The sequence below is a fragment of the Condylostylus longicornis genome, unplaced genomic scaffold (assembly GCF_029603195.1).
Source record: "Condylostylus longicornis isolate FDR11 unplaced genomic scaffold, ASM2960319v2 ptg000028l, whole genome shotgun sequence".
NCBI lineage: Eukaryota > Metazoa > Arthropoda > Insecta > Diptera > Dolichopodidae > Condylostylus > Condylostylus longicornis.
In genome coordinates, this window is record NW_026577997.1 from 1428992 (window position 1) to 1453958 (window position 24967).

The 24967-nt window shown below is 32.0% G+C and overlaps 1 protein-coding gene across 1 annotated transcript; it reads right to left on the reverse strand.

The window, feature by feature from the left end:
* Positions 1–665: 665 nt before the first annotated feature.
* LOC129607774 (mucin-3A) lies at positions 666–24576 on the reverse strand. Its single transcript, XM_055518948.1, has 5 exons — positions 24547–24576; positions 23136–24240; positions 22488–22744; positions 20444–20591; positions 666–769 (listed from the first exon to the last, which is right to left on the reverse strand). The coding sequence occupies exons 1-5, from the start codon at positions 24574–24576 to the stop codon at positions 699–701; spliced, it is 1611 nt and encodes a 536-aa protein (XP_055374923.1). The 3' UTR covers positions 666–698.
* Positions 24577–24967: the final 391 nt, after the last annotated feature.

Below are 24967 nucleotides of genomic sequence, written 5' to 3' on the forward strand. Positions count from 1 at the left end.
AAAATTTCCAATCAAACTAAAAGGGAAAATCTACAAAACAACGGTCAGACCAGCCCTTATGTATGTATGGAATGAAGTGCTAAAGGATAAACAAAACACATGATCAAAAGCTACATGTTGCTAAAATAGGAATGTTAAGGTGGTCAGGAGGCGTAACAAAATTAGACAAGGTACGAAACGAACACCTCAGGGATACCTTCAAGGTGGCAGACACTAAAGAAAAACTATTAGGAAAGCGACCGAGATTGTAGGGTCACGTCATGCGTCGAAACGAGGACTACGCTGTTTGAAAGGCCCTTGATATTCCAATACCTCAGAGAGGACTAGGAATATCATCAGCAGCAAGCCTAGGAACAGTCAATAGAAATATGATGAAAGTAGGAATGAATGCAACGACAAACCAAGACAGGTGTTCTTAGCGCCTCAGATCACGGAGGGCCGACCCCAGGTAAACTGGTTCCCTGAGTTCCGGAAACCGTATTAAGAGAAATTTTAGAGTTTTTGTTTTGTATTTATTAAAAGTTTATTATTATATAATATTATTTTTACATAACTAAATTTATATTTTATTGTTTAATATAAAAAATAATAATTTTATTCTAATTATTAATTAGATTTTATTTTCCGTATACAATGGAAAATTTATCATTTTTGTTTTTGTTTTTTTTTATCATATTCCATGATAATAAATAATAAAATTATGGCACAAATTTTAATGGCGGGAAAAATCTCATTGCTTTTGCTGTAACACTAGTTGGTGTTTCTAAATCTGTAAAATAAAATGGAAAATTTTAAAATTAATTAAGTAACTACAAAAATATAATATTAAAAGGTTTTAATAATTAAAGACAAAGCAAGTAATCTTATCCTATTTTATTATTTATTACACCTTAGTGAAAATTTTCAAATTTACGTATATGAAAGTATTGCAGAATTAAATAATATTTTCTAAATAAATATTTGAAATTGAATTCCTACTCAGTGTTATTATTATATTGACCTTTTAATGACCTCATTAAAATACACAAAACTTTTGTAATTCTATGAATTCCTGTTGTCATTGACAACGTTTGATATTTATTAGAATTTTATTGATTTCAAGTTACATTTTCTAAATACATATATACAAGATTTGTAAGTTTTTATTCTTAGAAATTTTGCTTTCTATAATAATTCTGAGAAATATTGATAAATAGAATTTAAAAGTAATTATTTGAATTCGTAGAATTTAATGAAAAGAACAATAAAATGACATTATGACTGTAAAGTATTCAATTACATGCTAGAGTACTTACTTACATTTGTTATTTATATTTTGTGATTTGTTAAACATTATTTAATATAAAATTAGGTAGGTAGTGATGTACTATAAAACCATGGTCTTTGACCGTAAGTGTTTAATAATTAAATAATATTTATTTTTTAATTAATAACACATACGAGTATTATTTTTATTTTTAAATATTTAATTTTTTCCCACTTCAATTTTTAATAATCATGTAAATTCTCAGTAATTTTGTGTTAATTATCTTTAAAATTTTATTAATTAGTTACAATTAACAAATAAAACAGGCTGTTATGATTTTTAAAGTGGAACTGTTTAAATAATTTAAATATGAAAACATCATAAATAAAAAAAGTAATTGCATAATTTTAGGCTAATACCATTTAAATTCTACCAGCTCTTATAATTTTTTTTGACACAAAATATAAATTTTTTTATTAATTTGAACTGTAGTCGAGTACTTGGAGCTTTTGAGTAAATCTCTTTCTTATGCAGCCAAACAATAAAATAATTCGATATACACTGTGAAAAATGTTTGTGTAAAATTGTTTTAATATAGTTGAAGAGAAATAAACATATACACATGAAAATTGATGAGAGTGACGAGTTTTGCATAATTTGAATAGTCAAAATATTAGAATGGATTTTTGTACCCTGTCCTGCACCTTCGTGAATATGGAGTTTGTGGTTTGAACATATATATATGTTCTTGCTCAGCGTAAAATTCAGCGTTTACTTAAACAGGACAGTCCGTCCCTCGGAATACGAATATAACTCAAAAACAATTTAAGCAAACACCACCAAACTTTCATAAATTGTTTCTTTTCTGCCATAGATCAGACATATCCATGAAGTTCTTATAAAATGATTTGACAGGTTCTAAATATTTCAAAATAACTTTTTTTACACAGATTAATCAGATACAGGATGTAATTCAGTCGGTATAGATCGACTGAAACGTTTTTGTTCAGTTACTCCTTTTTAGATTAATTTAGATGTTTGTCAAATAAAATTACTCTATATGAGAGTACTATTGCTCGATGAAAGAGTAAAATCTATGATTTTCAAAATAATTTTTACATTTAAATTTTTTTACACTTTATTTTGGACTTTCTCTCAACTTTCCCAAATCCTCGTAAATTAGGTGTGGATTCTAAAGTCAAAAGCAAGAAACGCTTAGCTTTGGAAAGGAAGCTTGGTCATTTGATTCCTCTGATTTTCTGCTTCATAAAATTTTTTGTTCTATATAGAATTGAACCGGTTAATCAAAGTGCTTCACTATATTTCACAATTGTAATTAATACCTCATTTTTGTTTGTATGTATGTTTATCTAGAATTCTGTATTTTTACAGAATCACAAATAAATGGTTTACTTTTACACATCAATTATCTTTGACAATAATTTGTTTAAAATATCCTTTTAATTTTTTTATCCTATTTCACTCTGATGTTCTAGGTTTTTTTTTAAATTTGAAGTTCAAAAATAAATTTAAATTTTATAAAATAAATGATGATTATTTTATAGTATAGCGTTGTTAATTGTTATGTATAGTATGTCGTAGTCATTTGTTATTGGACACCTTGGTTATCATGTTTTTACAATTTTAATTATTTAATGTAAAAAAACAATGTTTTTTTTCTATTTCAACAATTTTTTATTATTCCGGTTTTTTAAGTATGTACATTTTTTTACACAATTTTTACGTAAAAAGATGTAAAAATAATTAATCAAATTTAATTTACCGTATTTGGATGCGGTTTTCAGGTAGATTTAAGTTGCATGTAATACTTTGATAGGAGAAAATCAGTATGTATATAAAAAGTGAGAAAAAAATGTAGTTACTAATAATTTACACACAATTGGAATTGAATTAAAATTTGCAAAAAATTTAATAGATTTGTAACGTAAAGTAAAGTTATTGTCTTGATACTTTCATTTAATTTACCCTGTTAAAAGATCGAAATCGGAACTTTTATTGTTCTTGCAATTGAATCTTTCTAAATCCCCAATGTTAATTTTTGATGTTCATCCAGCCCGTCACACTTGCTTCACGTGACGGTTCTGGCCTCGCCCAATACCGGACAGTCGCAGAGATATCGAAAAAGACTTGCACGGGTTAATATCCCGTGTAAACTGCAGTTAGGCCGGCAATGTCTCCCAATCGAGACATCGCCAGGATTTGTCGCGAGAAGAGGGGCAAATACGATTTCCTAAGGTTGTATTTTGGCAACATTTTTCTTGCTCATGTTGATGGAACCTTCCACCTGCGGTCAGCACACAATTGATATTTTATATATATATATTAGTTTTCAAAGTGTTGTTGTTGCTAACAAAAACCCATTCCGTCCGATAATGTTAATGACACATTTATCCAACTCATCCGCCCGTTAAGTTCTGGTGTACTGGGGAAAAGTTTGGATTAAACACAGTCTTGCATTACGCCTTATAAGATTGAACAAATTTAATCAAAAATCAAATTTTTTTCAAAAAGTGTATATTTTAACATTTACTGCAAATGAAAATATTGTTGGATGGTCTCGGTTGATTAAACTTTTATTTGAAAATTTTTATGTAACATGTGTCACAATGGCTTACGGAGTTGATTGTCCTTTTTCCATTTAAAAATTTGGGAATTTGAATTTTTGATCTTTACTAAATTTGCAGTAAAAATCCCTTTTTTTTGTCATCTGCTTTTGAATAATAGAATTATTTGCGTATCTGCATATAAATAGGGGTTATCATTTTGGAGAATTTTTTTTTTAGTATATTAAAGTTTTCAGTTCTAATAAGTTTCTTTTTTTGTTTTTGTTGCTATTTTAACTATAATTTTTATTTAAATTGGCATTTATGCATGCAAATATTTTTTTTCTTTATAATTATTTTGCATTCTTTAATAAAAATGACTTAAATGTTTTCTTTTCTTGTTATTAACTTTCTTTTTTTTAACTTTAAATATTTTCATGAAATGCAAAATAGCACTGATAAATTCCTTCTTACATGAAAATGATTTTTTTTTTAATTTCCTTCTAATTATAAGATATTTTGGGAAATTTTGAAAAAGTCGTATTTTCATTGAGTGTATTTTAAGTAAAGTCATAAGAGCAATTTTTAATTTAACCCCATTGAATGTCGCTATTGAGGGATGGGTGCGTGGGTGTTCGGGCCAAGAACCAAATTTTTTTCCAAATATGAACCTATTGGAACGGATGGAAAAACAAATTTTGATTATGTCGGACAACCAGGCCGTTGTCGGAGTGCTGAATTCAGCTTCAGTATCTTTTATGGCTATATGTGGTTGTTCAGAGAATTTCCACGAATTGGGTGAGCGAAACCGGGATACATCGTAAAATGAAGCAGCCATTGATGGCACGGAAAGGCTTTACCGCACTCTTTCTCGGTTTAGAGAGCTTCTACGGCCATATACTGAAATTGTACCACAGTAGAATTGTGCTCTTGGATATCTTGGGAAAAAGCGAGGAAGTAGTCAGAGCATTTAGAGGATTCTAAACTATTAACCTAATTTTGAAGGTACCATAAATTTAAAATATAAAAATTAGAAAACAAATTTACACAATTTTTTTTAAGAAGTGTGGGAAGAAGAAAGTCGGAAAATCCTCCCCTTTAGAGTGGGGAGAATTTTTGCTGAAAAGAAATTTTTTTTTTAAATAAACGAAATTTTTTAAAAAAAAATTTTTTTCGACAATAAATTTTATTTTCGTATAAAACAAAAAAAATTTTTTTTATTTTTTAAATAAATACCGTCTCCTCTCTATTACAGCTCTTCTTCCCCACCCCAACATTATAAAAATGTTCTTTTCTTTTCTCTACTGTTGTTATTGTCTATTTTGCATACCTTCAGGCAATTTCATATATGGTGTAATGCATTTCAAATGGGAACAATTGTAAATACCGAAGTGTATGCAATTTTATTTTTTTTATTTATTTTTTGATACTTTTATGAATAAAAAAAAGAAGTACAGTAAAAAAATGTCAGCGTTTCGAATTTAGATGAAGTAGAATTTTAACAAAACTTACATAAAATATAAGAATAATAGGATTCTTGTGCAAAATAATAACAAATAAGAAAATAAGAATTGGAAATGAAAAATACCAAAATTGTATGACACGAAATTGCATTCTGACAAAATAACGACTAATATTGGGATAAGTGTAAATTTTGTAATAGAATGATATGCAGAGCTCCCCTAGTGAATGATGGCAAATGCGTTTCTAATGAAAACTATTAAATAATTCAGGGATTTGCTTAATAAGTGACTGCACTATTTCAAAAAATTTACAAGGTCTAGGTGATTGTATATAATGATAATTTGTTAGTTGTTATAAAATTTGCAGTTCATTTAATTACTTTAACTTTTTTCTAAAGAAATTGGCCCGATTTCAATGTGAGCGTAGAGAATCAATAACCGAATAAATATTGCAATAGCTCGTATTTAATTAGAATTATATACTATTTTAAAACAACTATAGTTTTCGAACTGCAGCATGTTGTCTATACATAATGCCGAGAGAATTATGGAAATTACATTATTTCAACTTCTTCGGGTATTTTTTGAATTTTATAAAAAAAAAATTGTTAATATAAAATAAAATTTCTTGTCTTTTTTTTTCAATACTTTGGCAATACTTAAATTCAATTCATATTGTTTGTGTGACGTTTTCTATTGTTATACACGAGGGTTCAAAAAAATGCAAATTTTGGTATATTCTTTGAACCAAATATGTACATAGATTTAGGATTGAATTTTTTTGTTGCCATTGATTTTTGCTTGAAATGATTACAATTTATCTATACCAGTTTGCTGAACCTTAAATTTTTTCTTGCAGGTTTCCTATGCAAATATTGTAATTCGAATCATGATGCAAGAGTTTCTTCCATTCCAAAAGTCATTTGAAGTTCTAGTATTCAAAAACCTGCGAATTAGAAACTTAATATTTTTAGAAATAGGTTATAGTAGTGTTTTTGTTGATTTATTTTGTTTTCACAATTAGCGGGCTGTGAAACCGATTCACTTCACGGCAGGTCGCATAACGGGGGCCCAAAATCGTACTGTCACCTCCTAGTGGTGAGCCCCGGTAATGGCGGAGGATAAAGGGGTGATTGAAACGATCAAAGTTACGTTGGTGTCGTGGTCATGCCTCGCGGCAAACCTCTTGCTTAGTGACTTTCAGCCCTATATCTATACGTCAGCTGACGACAGGCGTCCCAAGTAAAATTGGAACAGCATATGCATGGACTGCATGGCTAAGGAGGAGCTTAGTCGTTAATATGCGGACTCTGTATACCAGGCGCCCTCGAGTTTAAACAAGCCTTCCCATGGTATGCCGGGCTCTGCCATGGGTGACTATACTTTCACACGCTTCTCGTGGGAACAATATGGAGAACGAAAACAATAACAACAAGAACAGCAACAACAGCAACAACAAGAACAACAACTGTAACAAACATAACAACTGCAACAACAACAGCAACAATAACAACAGTGACAATTACAACAACAACAACAATAACAACAGTGACAATTACAACAACAACAACAATACTAAGGACAACATTAATACAAACACAGTTAGTGCTCAAGGGTCGGCGGAACCAGAGCTTCTCTCGACTGACGCAGAGGAAGAACTCCTTCTCACGCCAGTAGAGGAAAAGGCGGCGCCTCCGATGGAGACGGATAATCAGAATTCTCTTGGACCTATTATCCAACAAACTGAGGAGGACCTGAAAAGATTCGACATCAGGGGAAAAAAACAATATTTCTCTGGTGCATCCAAGCGGCGTATCGCAGCATATATCAGGGATGGCATGTCCCCAGAGGAAGCTCACAGATATGAGAAGGAAAGGCTGGAAAGATGTTAACCATTCAGAACTAGGCCAACCATCCCCAGAATAGGGAGAGGTCAGAAAGAAACGCCCCTGATGCAGGGCCCTCAAAAAAGAAGTCGATGTAGGGCAATGTTGAGGAAAAGGTCCCTGGGAACATTCCTTAACAAAACCTGAAAATGATTTCTTATCGGGATGCAGTAGCACAAGTCAAGGTGACCATCACTCATGGGCTGCAGCCAGAGGAAAGGCTACCCGAAGTCCAGATGGGGAAAATCAAAGTAGCCATCATGGATGAAATGGATAAAGTTGTGGATTCTCATTCACTGCAGCGTTGCAAAGGGATGGACGGATATCCGTAACATGCAATAATCAAAACACCAGGGAGTGGATAACCAGTGTCTGCAGGAAGATAAAGCCTTGGGACGGCTGCAAACGTCGTGGTATTGGATGGCGACGACATGCCCAAACAGCATGTCTGCGTCATATGCGTACCAAAGGACGAGGCAACCGTCAGTCTCTCCAGGGACAAATTTAGACAAGCAAAATCCCAACCTCAGGATGAGTTCCTGGAGGGTGCTGAGGATGGATAAGAAAAAGGACGGCATCACCTTTTCCGTGGATGATTCCGGATCTACGGAAAGCGGAGTTCCGACTTTTCCTGAACTTCTTCCGCGTTACCGTTCGGGTTAAAGGAAGGAAATCCTCTCAAGGTGCCGGCGGCAGGGCCAATAAAGAACCAATGCTAACGTATTTTCCCATTCCAGATTACTGTTCTAAGGATGAGGTAGCTGCGTTGGTGAAGGTGGATTCTTTCGGGGGTTGGACAGAGTTTATTGTGTGCTCATCCTACCTCCCGGGGGACTGTGCCCACCCAGACGAACAACTGAAAGATCTAGTGGACTTTTGTGGAAGGAGGAACTTCCAACTGATAATAGGAAGTGATGCTAATGCCCACCACACCGTCTGCGGAAGCAATAATATAAACAAAAGAGGTGAGTGCCTACTTGAATTTACATATAGCAATAAATTAATGGTTATGAATGAGGGCAATAGGCCCACATTCATAAATGCAATTAGGGAAGAGGTCTTTGACATCACCCTTTGCACTGAGTTTATCGTCAGTAAGGTTATTGGATAGCATGTCTCCGATCATAGGCAGATCCATGTCCGATCATAGGCAGATTAGGTTTGATATCATGGTCTCCGGGGGCCTGGCAGAAGAAATGCCTACCATGGGAGCTGCCGCGCTAAGCCGAGACGGAGCAATAAGAAGTGCCCGTGGTGGAATGAAGGCTTAGACTAAAGACCAGAAAGCTTTCAAGGCTTAGACTAAAGCTCAGAAAGCTATTCAATAAGGCCAAGACGTCGGGTTCGTGGGAAGATTATAAAAACTCACTCACGAAATACAATAAGTAAATTAGAAAAGTGAAGAGAATTTCGTGGAGGGTGTTCTGCAAGGGAATTGATGAATTCTCCAGCAATGCGCGTCTTCAGAGGATGCTGTCCAAAAAGTATGTTAGCGGGTTGGGCCTAATGGAACGTCCTGATGGCTCCTTGACTGAGAACGGAAAGAAGACGTTGGAGCTTATGGCGTCAACGCACTTTCCCGACTCGGGGATTCTTCGGATCACTCAAATGCGGTCATTGAACCGAGGGCATGCTGGCTTAGGAGGGATGACTGGCAACGATCCCGTTTGGTCTTCACTATGTGCAGGATTAGATGGGCTGTTTTCTCTTTCAAGCCCTTCAAATCTCCACGTGATGACGGGATATATCCTACGTTTTTGCAGAGAGGTTTCCAACATATCGCTAGAACGCCTTGGAAATTTTTCGTGCCAGCTATGCGTGGGGTTACATCCCTCAGGCATGGAGGGTAGCTAAAGTGACGTATATTCCGAAGGCGGGTAAGCGACCAAGCAACCACCCAAGGTCTTTCCGTCCAATCAGCCTTACTTCTTTTCTATTGAAAGCAATTTAAAAATTTATTGATAGATTTATACGGGACGATGCACTGGGAAGCAATCCCTTGCTTGAGTCACAGTATGCCTATCATTCGGGAACGTCTGGTGGGGGTCCTTGAAAACTCACTGGAAGTGTGGCAGGTGGCAGTTGGCTGCTTCCTTGATATAGAGGGAACTTTTGACAACACCCCATATCATGTCATCTGTGAGTCGTTGCACAAACGAGGGATTGATGCGACGACGAACAGATGGGTTAATCGGATGTTACAGGATTATTAAGTCCACCATAGCTGACGATACACTCTTCATCTCCGCTGCAAAAGGGTGTCCGCAGGGCGGAGTTCTTTCGCCCCTCCTATGGTCCATTGTAGTGGATGATCTAATCGCTGCTTTCGGGGGCTCCGGGGCGCGTGTCTGGGGATACGCCGACGATGTGGCCTTCGGGGAAAATTTGAAAGCACTATTTCTGATCTTCTACAGCAAAATGTATGTGTTGTAGAAAGGTGGTGCGAAGGCGTTGGGTTAAATATAAATCCAAGCAAGAGAACTTTGGTCGCCTTCACCAGACGCAGAAGCAGGGATAGATTAACGAGCCCAATTCTGTTTGGTGAGCGTGTTAGTTACTCGAGGGAGTTGAAGTATCTGAGGGTAACCCTGGATGATCGTCTCTCCTGGAATACCCATATTGACAGAGTTATCGAGAGGGCTACGGCGACCTTGCGGACGTGTAGGAGCTTCATCGGTGGGGCCTGGTGGATCAGCCCCAGGATAGCACTGTGTCTATATACGGCCCTTACTAGGCCCATCGTCACCTACGCGTCGATTGTATGGTGCTGGAAAAGCTACAGAGGCTGGCCTGCCTGGGAGTGACCGGGGGCAATGCGGACGGCACCTACCGCTGCATTAGAGGTGATGATCGGGTTGCCGCCACTGCACCTCCATATATTGAAGTAAGCTAGTGACTTACCGACCTCTCTCTGGCATGGACAGGGCGGGGCTAAAGTTGGCCCACAGGACTCAGAGACTTCATTGAGAGCGATCCGATTCTAAGAATAATCATGTCGGATGCCTGTCTGCAGCGGTACAACTTCGACCGCAAGTGCAGGGTTCTGTTTCCCGACCGATGGACGTGGGATCGGGGTGGCGCGATACTTGAGTCGGGTTCGAGCGTGTGGTATGCGGACGGGTCCAAGACGGAGTCGGGTGTGGGTTCGGGTGTATACGGTGTCCACCCGGACACACGTATATATGCAACCTTGTCCCGTATTGCACGGTGTTCCAAGCCGAAATACATGCAATAGAGATCTGTCTGAAGTCAATTTAGAAAGGGGGTGTAGAAATCGCACCATCTATGCGTTCTCGGACAGCAGAGCACTGCTGGGGTGCTTCGTTCAGCTCAGGTTACATCCAATCTGGTCTGGGGCTGCCTTGCTGCACTTGTGGAATTGGAATCGGAGAGCAGAGTCACGCTCATTTGGGTGCCGGGCCACAGTGGCCATGCGGACGACGAAGTTGCCGATGGGCTTTCGCGGAGGGGATCTGGGGCTGACTTTGCGCAGCTGCTGCCTTTCTGCGGTCTGCCTTCTTCCGCCGTGGGGGTCAGGCTTGGCTGCCTGCTCGCGGCGGAATGCGGCCGTCACTGGTGGGACACGAAAGGGTGCCGTCATGCGAAGGCATTTCTTTCGACGTACTCCAGCGGATTCACCGCAGAGTTGCTGGGGATAAGCAGGAGCCGGGTTCGCACTATTGCGAATTTCTTCACGGGCAAGACCCAGTGAAGTACTATCTGCGTAGGCTGGGGAAGTCGAGCGTGGGGAGGCTCGAATGTAAGTCAAGAATGACTGCGGTGGCTTGGGGGATTACCCCTGTCCCACTCGGTTCTCTTGAAATCTACAATCTACAATCTAGAAATTGAATAGGTTAAATTTCGCAGAGTGGACGTGGGCAGCCACACTTATATCAAATTTAGGCCAATGCTGTTTTACACGACGAATGCAGTGGGAACGTCATATAGAATTATGCTGTGACTTTTTTCAAGCAACTGCCGTATCTTCCCTACAAGATTTACATTTGCACTAAATTCATTTTTGTACTAAATAAAACTAGACCGAGTTTCTCAGAAATAGTCTCCCTGTTTTCTGGAGCGCAATTCCTGTAGACCTTGTTTTCCAACAGGTTTATTATCTGATCAGTGTGTGCACAGCCATTCTTGGAATTTATTTGGGAGTTGTTTTAAATAGGCAATAACGAATTTGTCGTACTTTCAGTACAGGAGCCTACGTAAATTTTCAAACCCTTCCAAGTCGGTAAGATCATCTTGTATTTGTTTCCTCGCCCGGAGATTTTTTTATGTTTTGCAATGGTGGATCTCACACAGAAATGCGGACTTTGTTAAAGACACCCTACTTTGCAAGAGCATCAGTCTTTTCCATTTATGTTACCAAAGAGATAACACTTCAATAAGTTCAATAAAGAGGTGCATGCAGTTCGACAGCTCTTCAGTAATGTTAAATATTAGAAAGCTGTTGGGGCTGATTAACTTTAGTTTTAGAATTAATCTACAACTTTAATAGAAAGTAATGCAAAATTTACTTATAATTGTGCGGAATAAATTTCAAAAATTGCTATTTAACTTTTAACATAAACACACAAAACTGTAACCATAAATGTGACTGTGAATACCAAGAAAAAGAAGGCATTATAAGAGCTGATGTAAATGGAATACATTTGACTTGATTATTTTTATATATGTATTTTATTTTCTGATATTTTTGTAATAACATTCAGGACATGTTATGCAAATTTTCTTGATTCCTTTCGTTGTCGCTTTTCATTTGTTTTTTTTTTATTTTTTTTTTTCAGTACTTGTTTTCCTTTATCCAGTTGTTGCAACATTTTCTATAAACTACTTGTTTTTTCTTTCAATATGTATATGCAAAAGTTCTTATCTATCCCTCAGTTTACATGCATTATTTGTCCTAGAAAATGACTGATGTTTCCTATACAACAAGGATAATATACAAAAACGAAGGAAAAATGATGGAAAACATGCGACAATATTAGAATTTTAAGAATTTATTTTATTCTTTCAGCACTTGCACTGCAAACACTATATATACGAAGTGTCTTATTTGTAAAATTTTGCAAGATGGTGTTAAAATTAGGAAATATTTTTGAGTATCCTGAAATTGATACTTGAAAAAAAAATTTGGAACAAAAAAAAATTGCATAAATATTGTTTTCTAAGAAGAAATGTAACATTTGATTGGGAAATAATTTTAATAATATTATTTGAAAGGTTGCAAAACACTAAAATTAATTGAAAAAAAAATTGGACTGTAAATTTATGTTGTGCTCGTTAAAAATTTATTTGAACCTCCACAAGTAAATTCTATGTAAGTATTTCAAGTCTAAATTTCAAGAAATTTTTAAAACCATCTGGTGATCGGAATAACAATGTATCAAAGTATAATGTGCCTGTACATATGCGATTACTCAAGATTTAGATAAAATCAAAAATTGGATGATCATACATAAATTAGCAGTAAATGAAAATAAAACTAAATATTATATGCTAATCAAATCTAAATTTACAACGCAATCTCTATATTTATTACAAAATTGAAAAGACTTCAACCTACAAATATCTTAGCAAGAAGAATATCGGCTAATAGCAAGGAGAGTAGCGTGTATTTTAGATCTATACTGAACAGCTACAACACTAGATATGCGAATTATAAGCAGTCTCTTCCAACTTTCAACATGAATGGATTCAAACCATAGTCTACAACTCGGGGATGCTTAATCTATAGAATTATTTGAATTGTATTGTATTGAATTCTTCGAGCAACTGAGCTCATTTGAGTATTTTTCGAATTAAATAAATAAATATAAATTGACGATTAACATGGTTATTGTAAATATAACAAAACTCCTACTTTTTACAAGTATTAAAAAAAAATAATGAAAACTTTATCAAAATTAATGTTATAAGAAATAATTAGTAAAACTAAAACTATCTTTTTCTTGCACAATAATGTAATTATAAATGATGGTTCCACCATTAACTTTAAATACGTGTGTAAAAAAAAACTCACACAATTTTATTATTATATTCTGCTTTTCAATAATCCAAGTATTATACTTATACAAATAAAAAGTACTATCATTTGTGTATAACAAACAATGCTGTTTTATAAAAATAAAAGTTCTCAGACTCAAGTCTTTTTCTCTTTTTTTTCTCTCAGAGATACACAAAATAATAATAATAATAATATGCTATTATACCACTTCGTCTGTACGATATTAAATTGAGAAAATTAAAGGACAACAGAACAAACTTTCATATCAGAAAATTAAATTATATATGTATAAGAATAACAGAGAACAAAAATTTTGTGAGAGAAAACAAAACAACTAAAAACAATTGAAAAAAAAATAAACCGAAAAATAACACGAAAAGTCAGGGTTAATTGGTTATTAAGTACAAAACAATATTGTGTTGCTGTATACTATTGGTATAACTTTAACGAACCAACGAAAATCTGCTTTTCCTCATTTGTTTTTGTTTTTTCTTCTTATTTTTAATTTTTCGCTCAACTCGTTAAATAGTTGAAAATTTTTTTTGACAGATGTTTTTTTTGTTGTATGTGTATTAACCCATTCATTGCAAACTGATAATGTGTAACAAATATTTTCCGAAAATTCTTTGTTTAGTTTTGTTTTTTGCTTGAATTCTTGTTAAAATTAATATATTTTTGATTTGTGACAGATATTTTTCAAATCGCATTGTTTACTTCTGAAATAACAGTTCGGTTATTTGACAGTTTGAGAAATTAAACTTTATTTTTTTTTTCATAAATTGAACAACATCTCAAGGTTTTTGATTTATCAATCAACATTGAAAATTTTCCGCATTTTTTCAATAGCACCAAAAAAGCAGGCTTCGTGGAACCATTACTAGCTATACAGTAATACAGCCCTAACACAAAGACGCCAGAAACTCAAGACACATTTATTAAATGGTACGAGGAAAACAAAAACACTGAGTTTAATTTAGCAAGATTTTATTGAACGATCGGTAGCATGCATTAAATTTAGAAATCTTGTACTGGAGGAAAATAATTTATGTTCCTTTACTGAACCTAGAACTAAAGCATCAGCGGGCAATTTGGTTTTCGGGAGGAACTGTTTAAAACCAGAAAGTATTGGTGTTACCAAAAAACTTACTGTATAAATTGACCGTTAAAGTATTTTATAGAATTAATTTTTTACTAACAGGTAACAAGTTAACGAACATGAGAGATTGTAAATGAGAACCAGGCCCGCTCCATATTTTTACTTAAAATTTTTATGCTATTATTTCGTTTTAATAACGCAGTTGAAAGCATACAGTTATTCTTATATTATATATAAAATTGTAAAAATGTAAAGAATTCCACCATTATTATTAAAAATACAAAAAAAACAATACCAAACAATATTGTTAAGTATAAAACAGACTAAAACATTAAAATAAGAAACCAATGAAAAAAAATAAAAAACCCCAAAACAAATCAACATTATGGAACAAAAAAAAGCAGGAGTAACAAATTGTCTTTAACAAACAATATTGCATTTGATAAAGTAGAGAGCTGCTCCGCTGATATCCCGAAATATTACACAAGGAGAATGAAGGCGAAAAACAACAAGTATAAAAAGTCAGAAACCAAAAAACAAGGGGGAAAAAATATGATAACGAAATAATGATAACTACGAAGATTGCAGTGTTTTGTGGTGGTGTATGAAAAATTTATAAATTATAAATAATAACGGAGGATCCAAAAGTTTGTGGTGTTTTTTTTTGCAAAATAAAAAAAAAACAAATCCTCTTTTTTATGAAAACTGCACAGACTTATAATTTTGTGCATTCTTTTTTAAGAAACTGAAACTTTTTAATAAAAAACACATTTTCTTTGTAAATAGAGCAGAAAAAAACATTGGAAAAGAAGGAGTTTGGTGAAGAGGTGGGAGGAGAGAAGTAATCGAATAAGATGCCGTAAAATTACAAGGAAAACAAAATTTTTTCCGAATTGTTTTAGTAGCACTCGCAGTTTTTTTTTGCAATAACTACAAAAAGTCGTAAAAAACGAGCAACAAATTAAAAAAAACAGTTATTTTAGTAAAGCTATTCACGATATTTCATAAAGGAAAGTTCTACTAAAGTAAAAATTATCCTTTGAAAGTTTTTTTATTTTTTAGTTTTTATTAGTAAGAGGAAAATTTTCAATTTTCAAACTTTTTAATGAAATTTTCCCTATAATTTTTACTTGCTTTTTTGTAAAGTAATATTACAGTTAAAAACTTATTCTAACATCTTTAGTATGCGAATGATTTGAGAAAAAAGTGTAATATTGCACATAAATAAATAATTTGTAGGAAAAAATCGAAAAAAAAACACAAAAAACATGACCGAAAAATGGAAACAGTTCTTAGACATAACTCGAAACTTGGAGGATAAGATTACTTTGAAGTTTTGAATTGGAAATTCGTTTAAGTAAATTAAGATTTTTTTTCACGTAGGCGAGAACGGCCCTTTGGCCTTTCTCATGTCTAGCCGTAGGATCTTTTGTGATTGCCATCTCTATCTATATTAGCAATATATCAAGGTCCCTAACAAATTGTAGTATTGCAGCCAGCCCAAACCGAGAGATTTTCGTCGGAAAAAAAGTTACCCATGGTAGAGGCCTCTAGTATTACAGAAAGTCTGATTAAAAACGGGGAGCGTCTGGTATCCGGAGTCCGTACACAAACAACAAAGACTTATTGTAACATCCCACCAACTATTGCACTTATGCTTAATTCGTAAATGCTACTATATACCATAATAAATTATTGAATGATTCAGTCTACAATTATAATTAAAAAAAATTTATAAAACTCTTGAGCTCAAGATTTTTTTTTTGCCTATTGTAAAATAAATGCACGATATAATAAATTTTCATTAATAATTTAAAAGTAAATCAAATGAAAAATTTTAATATAAAAATTTTATACTCCTATGCTTATGCAATTTCAAAATTTTCAAGCACAATGTGAAAAAAAAATATTTTCTTTAGTTATTCTAAAATAAAAATAAATTCTACTGTACTCGTATTAATTTATTGATATCGTACGAACGTGTGGTAGAAGGATATTGTAAATTTGAATTATCGTTTTTAAGGCTAAGAAATAACGATCTAAGATACAGACATAAGTATCTAAATCTGAGTTGATTTAACCGCGTCTGCCCACTCCTTCGAACGATAGCTCTAAAACAGATTGCGCTAAGCGCAGCAAGTTGCCAAAAATTTTAATACAAAATTCGGCGGAACCCTATTTAAATTGGATGTGATCGAAGTGGTCGCTCAGGCAACAGCCGTACAACTTCAAATGGTATTTGGCCGTATATTATAGAAGATATACCGAAATCACAATGCTGAAATCTCGCATAAACAATATTTTAATACCGCCAATATTTCAGTTAAAATTTTGGGGATGGTACGAATTTATGTGGTAACTGCCTTTTCTATGTGAATAAAATAATGCATATATATAAAAAACTAAGGTCGTGTAAAACAGGATGGTAATAACAATACAACTCCTAAAATCATTCATTCGTACGGATATCATAAAATTGACATGGTCAACTCTACCATACTTATTCTCGTTTTTATTTAAAAATGAAAATTATATGCAAAAAAAAAATATTTTTGGTTTAAATTAATGAATAATTTAAAAAAATTAAAGAATAATATTGAAATTTACATAGAGGAGAAGAATAAATTTTAAAGTGATTGAAAATTCTTGAATTATTGACCATAACTGAATGTTGTACATTTAAAATTCGATAAACTGTATTTATAATGTTAGTATAACAAGTGGAAAGAGTTCTTACTTTTTCTGAATAATTGCGAGAAAATTCTTTTCCTATATATATATGTTAGTTTTGGGAAAAATTAAATATTTTTCTTAAAAAAAATTATTTTATTATGTTTACATTTTTTTAATTTTCATGAAATTTTGCATAGCAATGGTCATTTTTCTCAATTACTATTTTTCTATAGTTTAAAAAAACAACAAAACCTAAAAAAAAAGAGAAAAAACTGAGAGTTTACTTCAAAAAAATAATGAAGAGAATTTTTTTCCCTTTCGTCCTATTAATACAAGGGTTGCTTTTCTATTCTTTTATATAGTCTGTTAAGTTTTTAATTATGAAAAACTTAACTTTTATATTGTGTATAGAATAATATTGTAAGTGTAAGAACAATATCAAGTTAATTTTATACATTTTTTTTAATTGTAAAATATTTGCTAAATATTTTCTAAAAAATATGAGAGACATTATAAGATTTTGCCGTCCGTACGCCTTTCTAAGTATTTTTTGATGTAAATAAATTTAGTACATAATTAACTTCTCCAAAAAGTAATACGTTTCACTAAAGCTCAAAAACCATTCATTCTATCGACTTATTCCTTCAATCACAAAAACTACCAGGAATCTAAGCATCTTGAAACTGCATGCAACTTGAATTGTCGTCTATCAACAGCATTGTTGTCTGAAATCATGTAAACTCCCTTTATTCCAAAAGTATGGTGAAGAGTTGTGTAAGCACAACCTTATTTTCTGTAAAACTTTGCGTCATTTGCAAATAATTTCTGGTTTTTATAATATCACTTTCTCATTCTTCTTAATTTCACTTCCTTATTCCAATATACACCCTTCTAAAATAATATATATTTTTTATATTTTTAAATTTTTTAAATGAAATGTGATTTTCTTTAAATCTTCCACTCAATTTATTAAAATTGGAGTTAAAAAAAAATAAATATATAAAAAAAAAGTAGTATTTTTTTTTTCATAATTGACTGCAGTTAAGTTTATGAACTACTTTCCTAACTACACTATTTTGAAGCTTTTCATATTTTTTTAAACTCTTTTTATTGTACCCAGTAATTAGTTTCTTATATATTATATAGCAATAATTATGAAAACATATACATGCATACAGAATATAAAATTTCTTTCAAGAAATTAAAGAAAATTTTAACGAATGAAAAAATTAAGGACATAACTTTTAAGGATTCATTTTGCATTATAAAAATTTTTTATACTAAATAATTTGTTCTATTGTTTCCAGTTTAACTTTCTTTCTCTTTTTCTTATAATTGTCCGTATTGTAATTGTTTACTTTTTTAATTTAAAAATCTCCTTAGAAGTTAAATTTTAAACGAAATTTTGCAGTTGTACAGCTTGCAAAAAAAAACTATTGGTTTAGGTAAAAAGGTTTTTGTTATTTCTGTTGTAGTTTTAAGTATTGAATAAATTAAGGATTTCTTATTATTGTTGGAAAGTTACAAAGTATAGTGACCATAGTTACTTTACAAAGGATTTTGTTTTTTTTTTGTTTTAAAATGTTGCAGGTATGTAAAAGTTACATAATACAAAGTACACATTACAATGAAATATGAAGGATCCGATTTCGAATTCCGACAAAAGAATTTATTTTGATTTTTGTTGTTTCCTCGTTGTAGTTATCAACGGTCGTTTTTTCTACTGCTTTCTAATTAAATATTATATTTTTAATTACAGGTAGAATATTAAAATATTTTTAGAATTATGCTGGATTTGGAGCTGTTTAGAACTAGACAATTATCTGGCACCCAAGGAGGGTCTACTATATGAAAATATCAAACGCCCGAGCAAAGTCCACTATAGGAAAAATACTATTAAATATGCATACGAAAAAATTATATGGCACCCAAGCAGGGTTCACCGCATTAATGCTAAAATTATCTGGCAACCGAGCATCCACTCTACGACAAATGCAATTTCATAAACATTAAAAAAATCTATGGCGCCCGAGCAGGATTCACTATATGAAAAAATCATCTGGCGCCCGAGTGGAGTCCACTGTACAAAAAATGCAACTAAATATGACCATGATAAATTATATGGCGCCCGAGCATCCACTTTTCGAAAAATACAATTGGCGCCTGAGCAGATTCTATTATACAAAAAATGCAATTAAATATGCCTATGGAAAAATTATATGGCGCCCGAGCAGGGTTCACCATCTGAAAAATGCAAATAAATAAACATGAACAAATTTTATGGCGCCCGAACTGGATCCACTATATGAAATATCATCTGGCGCCTGAGCAGAGTCCACTATATGAAAAATCATGTGGCGCCCGAGCGGAGTCCACTATACAGTGAGCATATGCAAAAAGTATCTGGCATCCACTGGCATCCGATCATCCACTGTACCAAAAATGCAATTTAATAAACTTGAAAAGATTATATGGCGCCCAACCAGAGTTCGTCATATGAAATATGCAACTAAATGAGCGGATAAATAAATTATCTGGCGCTCAGGCAGAATCTACTATATGAAAATATCATTTGGTGCCCAAGCGAATCCACTGTAAAATAAATGTAATTAAATGAGCAAATAAAAAATTATTTGGCGCCTCAGCAGGGTCCTCTAAATGAAAAAGCAGATAATAAAAAAAATTACTCTACAATTTTTGTACAAAACAGTAAGCTTTAAAAATTTATAAGGTATAATATGATATAAAAAATTATTTTTCTTAACTTTAAATTCCTTCTCTCATTGTAAAAAAAATTTTCCTTAAACGAATTACACACTGTTAATTTTTGTAACTATTTGCATTATTAACATTGTTCAAGAAATGGTGTAAATAATTTGGAAGAATCGTACCAAATAACTAGGACAATTCCTGGGTATAAAAATTACGCTATCAACGTTGATGGCAGTTAAATAATTCCCAGATTATAATTTAAGAAACAAAAGTCTTAGTTAACGAAATTATTCAAATTTGAAATTTGTCTAATGTGTCAAGTTGCCTTTCATTAAATTTTAAAAAAATATTTTTTAAAATATTTAAATATTATACAGAACATCTGTCACAAACTTAATTATGCAATCCGTTTGAATTAAAAAACAACAAAGAGGATATTTTTTTGTTGTTATTGTATTCCTAGACGGAACATAAAAGTCTTATCTTTTAATGTTTTAAAAGTAAAAAAAGAAACAGAGAAAAAGAAGAAACAACAAACCAAGAGGAACATAAAAGTTTTTTTTTCCTTTAGCTTTTTCTTTTTTTTTTGCACTTAAATTGTTCACCATAGTGGTTATGAAAACAGAATGTCTAGATGAATATAAGTACCTTCCGTTTACTATAATAATCGTATTTACATATAAAATGGTTAAAACTAAAAATTTAATAACAGAAAAACTAAAAAAAAAATATTTCACCTTAAACTTTATAAAAAATAACAGTAAAATAAAAAAAGAAAAAAACTTACCTTTAATGATCCCCTTAACACGTGATATCGTATCAGTTCTATCAATGTCATTTCTTAATAGCATTCTTGTTAATAGTGCATGCAATTGTCTTTCCGCTGAACGTTGTGATAATTCCGCTAATTCATGCAACATTTCTTCGCTATAGCCCTATATATATTCATTAAAATATAAAAAGTAGAATAAGAAAAACGACAATACATAAAAATTAATATTAAAACAATGCAAAAATTGTGATTTTGTTGTACAAGGTGTTCTAACATAATGAAGTAAATTTTGTCATTAGGTTGTGTTGTGTGATTTTTTAAAACAACTAATTGCTTTAGTTGGATATTTATTAAAACTAACATTTTTCATCAATAATCTGCGTCATACTCATTAAATCAAAAATTTGGCGACGTGTTGCGGCTTCTACTAGGTTCAAAACTCCTCGTTTTTATCTCAGAGTTCATTCACTCATCGTCCTCGATTTGACCCGTAAACACTAGATTCAACGCTCCCCGTCTTTATTACAAAGTTCATTCACTCATCACACGCTCCCTGTCTTTACCCCAAAACTTATTCACTCATCACTCTCATTGTAACTCCATTATTATTCAATTAATTATTCTACCTCGTCACCTATATTTCATTAAAATACTCATTCAGTAATTAATTCATATTCATTATTCATATATTCAGTATACTCATGCATCTACATACTTATTGAATCATAAGAGTGTCCATTCATTTACTCATTTACATTAAATCTTTATTAATAATATTAATTTATTCACTATTGAAAATAGTTTTTTCCCAGGACCAATTGACATCATTACTTCTGTTACTGATTTATTTAAATCTAAATTTTTAAATTAATATTAGCGCTGGCGCCCGAACATGGCCCAATCAGTTTGCTTATGGCACATTCTAAAAATGTCAATAAGTTTATTATTTAAATTATGTCATCTGTCAAAAAATCAGTAGAGGGGCGAAAAATTTTCACAATTTCACAAATTTTATTTGTGTACTCATCATATCTGAACATACATCTGAACATACATATCTGAATTAATACAAATATCATTTTTTTTAAATAATTTTTTTCGGAAAATGTCATATAAAAAGTAAAGTATATAAGACAAAATGAATTTATTTTTGTATTCTAATTGTGAAATTTTTAAGTTGAATTGTGAGGTTAAAAACCATTTGAATTTCTCTATGTATATGTATATGTAAAATATAAAAATAATGCAGTTATAAAGGTGGTATTGTAAGTTGATAGCGATAATGAAATTTTATATTTGTAACAAGGATACACAGCAACCTCAACAAGGATAATATTTTTATTTTATTATATATGTATGTATGTACGTTTTGTTTTGAGAAAAAAAGAGTACAGTAATAGAAGGTTTTTCTCTTTTATTCTTTATTAAAAATTTTATTATAGTGTTTTTTTGTGTTCATTAAATAAGGTGGAGAGGAAATTTAGGTCAAGTATAAGATATTTTATTTTTATTAAAACAATTTTTTTTTATTTTAGAACAAAAATAGTTTTTTTTTCATCATAAAATTCATTTTAATTCAGAAATCATAGCGTAATGGCTAGTAGCGCAATTTTTTCTCTTTAACAATGAATTAGTTTTTCCTTTTAAAGAACAAATTTTCGCTAATTTTTAAAAAAAAAAAAAAATTATTAATAGTAAAATTTTTTTGTTATTTTTTTTAGAACAAGAAGAAGAAAATTCAACTTATATTGCAAAAATTTTTGAAAGATCAAAAGTGAAATTTTTTTACATTTTGTAAAAATATTGAAAAAATGCAAACGGAAAAAATTCTGAAAAACCGGTAAAAATCTAAAAATAAAGAACTAAAGTTAAATAGTTTTTATTAGAATTTATGCTTTATAGAATAGCTCTTGTTCTTATTCCCAGACAAAATACTCACAATTGCGCTTACCAGTATAAGGTATTGCCAAACTGTTTCATTCAAAACATGACAAAAAAAATAATTATATAATTGCAATATTCCGTGAACATAACGTAAAATTAAGAAAGAGAAACTTACCTCATACATTGATAAATTCATTGCTTTTGCATCACGTTTCAGCATATCATATAACATTAAAAATTCAACATAAGGTTTTGTTATTGGTATACGTTTTTTACCAGTAATTGAATTTAATCTACCAAAATTATCATCATAAATTTTTAAAAATTCATTTATATTATCACTATCTGTAAGTGCTGGTAATTCAGATTTCTCTTGTAATATATCGCGTATTAATGCCCCTGGCAATGGATCCAACAATTGAAAATCATATTCTGTAATACATAAAAAAAAAATAATAAGAAAATTTCTTTCATATATCCTTACATTTTTATTGTTTTAAAGTAAAAAGTCCTTAACACATTTGTTTTTTTTTATAAATCTCTTAGATTTTAACACTATTTCAAAACCATGATATTACATATACGAAGGATTTTCGCTAGATTCTCTTACCCATATATAGTTTAACATAAAAATTACAAAGAATTAAAGATCTATTAAGTAAAAATAATTTTAATAATGCTTTTTCAAGCACACTTTATACCTACTCACCACCATAATTAACCATCACACAATGGTTGTTTATAAGAATTTAGTGTGTACTTGATTTATATATTATGTAAGAATTATTTATACAAGAGAAAAAGATTATAAAGGAGAGCTTACCATAATCAGGCTTATAAATTTTTGCTTTCTTTTGAGTAAACCATGAAAAGAAATCCTTGTCAAATGGATGTGAAAATGTTGATCCATTTTCTAATGATTCCAATGACGATGATGCCACTAATGATGATGTTCCTCTATTATCACCATTTAAGTTTAAAGAGCTCCTTCCAACAATATCAGCATCAATATCAATAGCTTTTTGATATCTTGAGCTTAATTGTGTTAAATATTTTTGATTTCTATTTGAATCATAACGATTTGGTCTATTATTTAATGATGTAAATTGTGGTCTATAATTGGCTGCAAATGACATTACTGGTGCTACTGATAATGGTGGAGGTCTTGGTGATGATATCGGTAATTTTGATGGTGCAAATAAACCAGGACGATGGAATGGTGTTGTTTCAGGTGGATATGTTGTTGTTACAGGTCTATAAGTTGTTGTAGGTTTTTTAGTTGTTGTAGTTGTTGGTTTATATGTCGTCCACCATGATGGTGGTTGCCACCATGTTTGTGTTGTACTAGCTATTGTTGATATTGGTTTTAATGTTGTTGTTGTTATTGGTTTTCCGGTTGTAGTTTTTTGCCACCATTGTGTTGTCATTTCCGTTGAATCATAGTTTGGCGTTGTTGTTATATAGGTTGGTTTTCTTGTTGTTGTAGTGTATTTTGTAGTTGTTGGATATGACGTTGTTGTACGTTTTGTTGTTGATGGTGGTACCCACCAAATGGTTGATTGTGTTGAAGGTGGTTTCCACCATACTGTTGATGTTTTTGTTGTTGTAGTTGTTGACGGTCTTGGTGGTGTCGGTGGTGGTTTATATGTTGTACCACCTTCTGCCTCCCAACCTTCAAATGGTGGTTCCAATGTTGTCATTGATGCTGGTTCATATTGTAATAATTCGATATAGTAAGCTAATGCTTGCATACATGGTGCTAAATATGAATCTATAAATAATGGTCCAGTTTGTACATTATCTGTGCAATTCTTTGTTTCAGGAATTACGCTCGAATTTGTTGTTTTTTCTGTTGTTAATGTTGGTATCCTTGCATTTGTATTAGCTGTTTCGAAATCCTTATTTAATATAGCATGATTGGCTGCTATCTGGAATTGAAATAAATAAAATTTGGAGTTTTAAAACGATTTGGAACATATAATAATATTGCATTATGAAACAAATGCTTTCTATAAATACTTTTTTTTTAGATTAACACGTTCCATATCCGCTGAGTCACATATGGTTCAGGAAACGTGCGCTTGATAACCACTGATACGTTCCTGAGCCATATGTGCGTCAGGGGCTATATGAAACTTCTAAAGCAAATTATTCAAGTGGACGTAACGGAACTGTACAGTTTCTGCACTGGACGTGCTATCCTATGACTACAAAAAAGCAAATTATTCAAAAACCCCTGTTGCACTTGTCGGTGAATTTTGCATTTTTGTATTGAGACAGAGAACGTGTTCAAGAGTTTACATAGATATATATATAAATTTAATTATAATATAACGAGATCAGCAGATGAGATTAGTAGATTACAATGTATTCTGTCACCCATTTTTCTTTTGTGTAAATGAAACCGGCAATTGTTCCACCTATTATAATTTAATTTATATTTAAAATTAAATGATTTAAAAATAATTTTCTACTGAAAGTTTGTTTAAATAAAAGGACTCTCAAAGAGGCTTGCATGTAATACAATTAAAAATAAATTAAAAATTACCATTATTTATGAGTTCTATAGAAAACAAAATTAATGTTAAAATCAGATCAGATTTAAAATTCAGAACATTCTTTATTACCTTAATCGGGGTTGTAGTATATGCATTT

Bases quoted from the DNA above. Each gene is read 5' to 3' on its own strand.
- LOC129607774 (XM_055518948.1), bottom strand. From the start codon at position 24,576: ATGCAAAATTCACCGACAAGTGCAACAGGG. The intron at 24,241-24,546 runs GTTTTTGAATAA...TTTCAATTCCAG, and splicing joins CACCGACAAGTGCAACAGGG to ATAGCAGCCAATCATGCTAT. The intron at 20,592-22,487 runs GTAAGTTTCTCT...GAATATATATAG, and splicing joins TGAATTTATCAATGTATGAG to GGCTATAGCGAAGAAATGTT.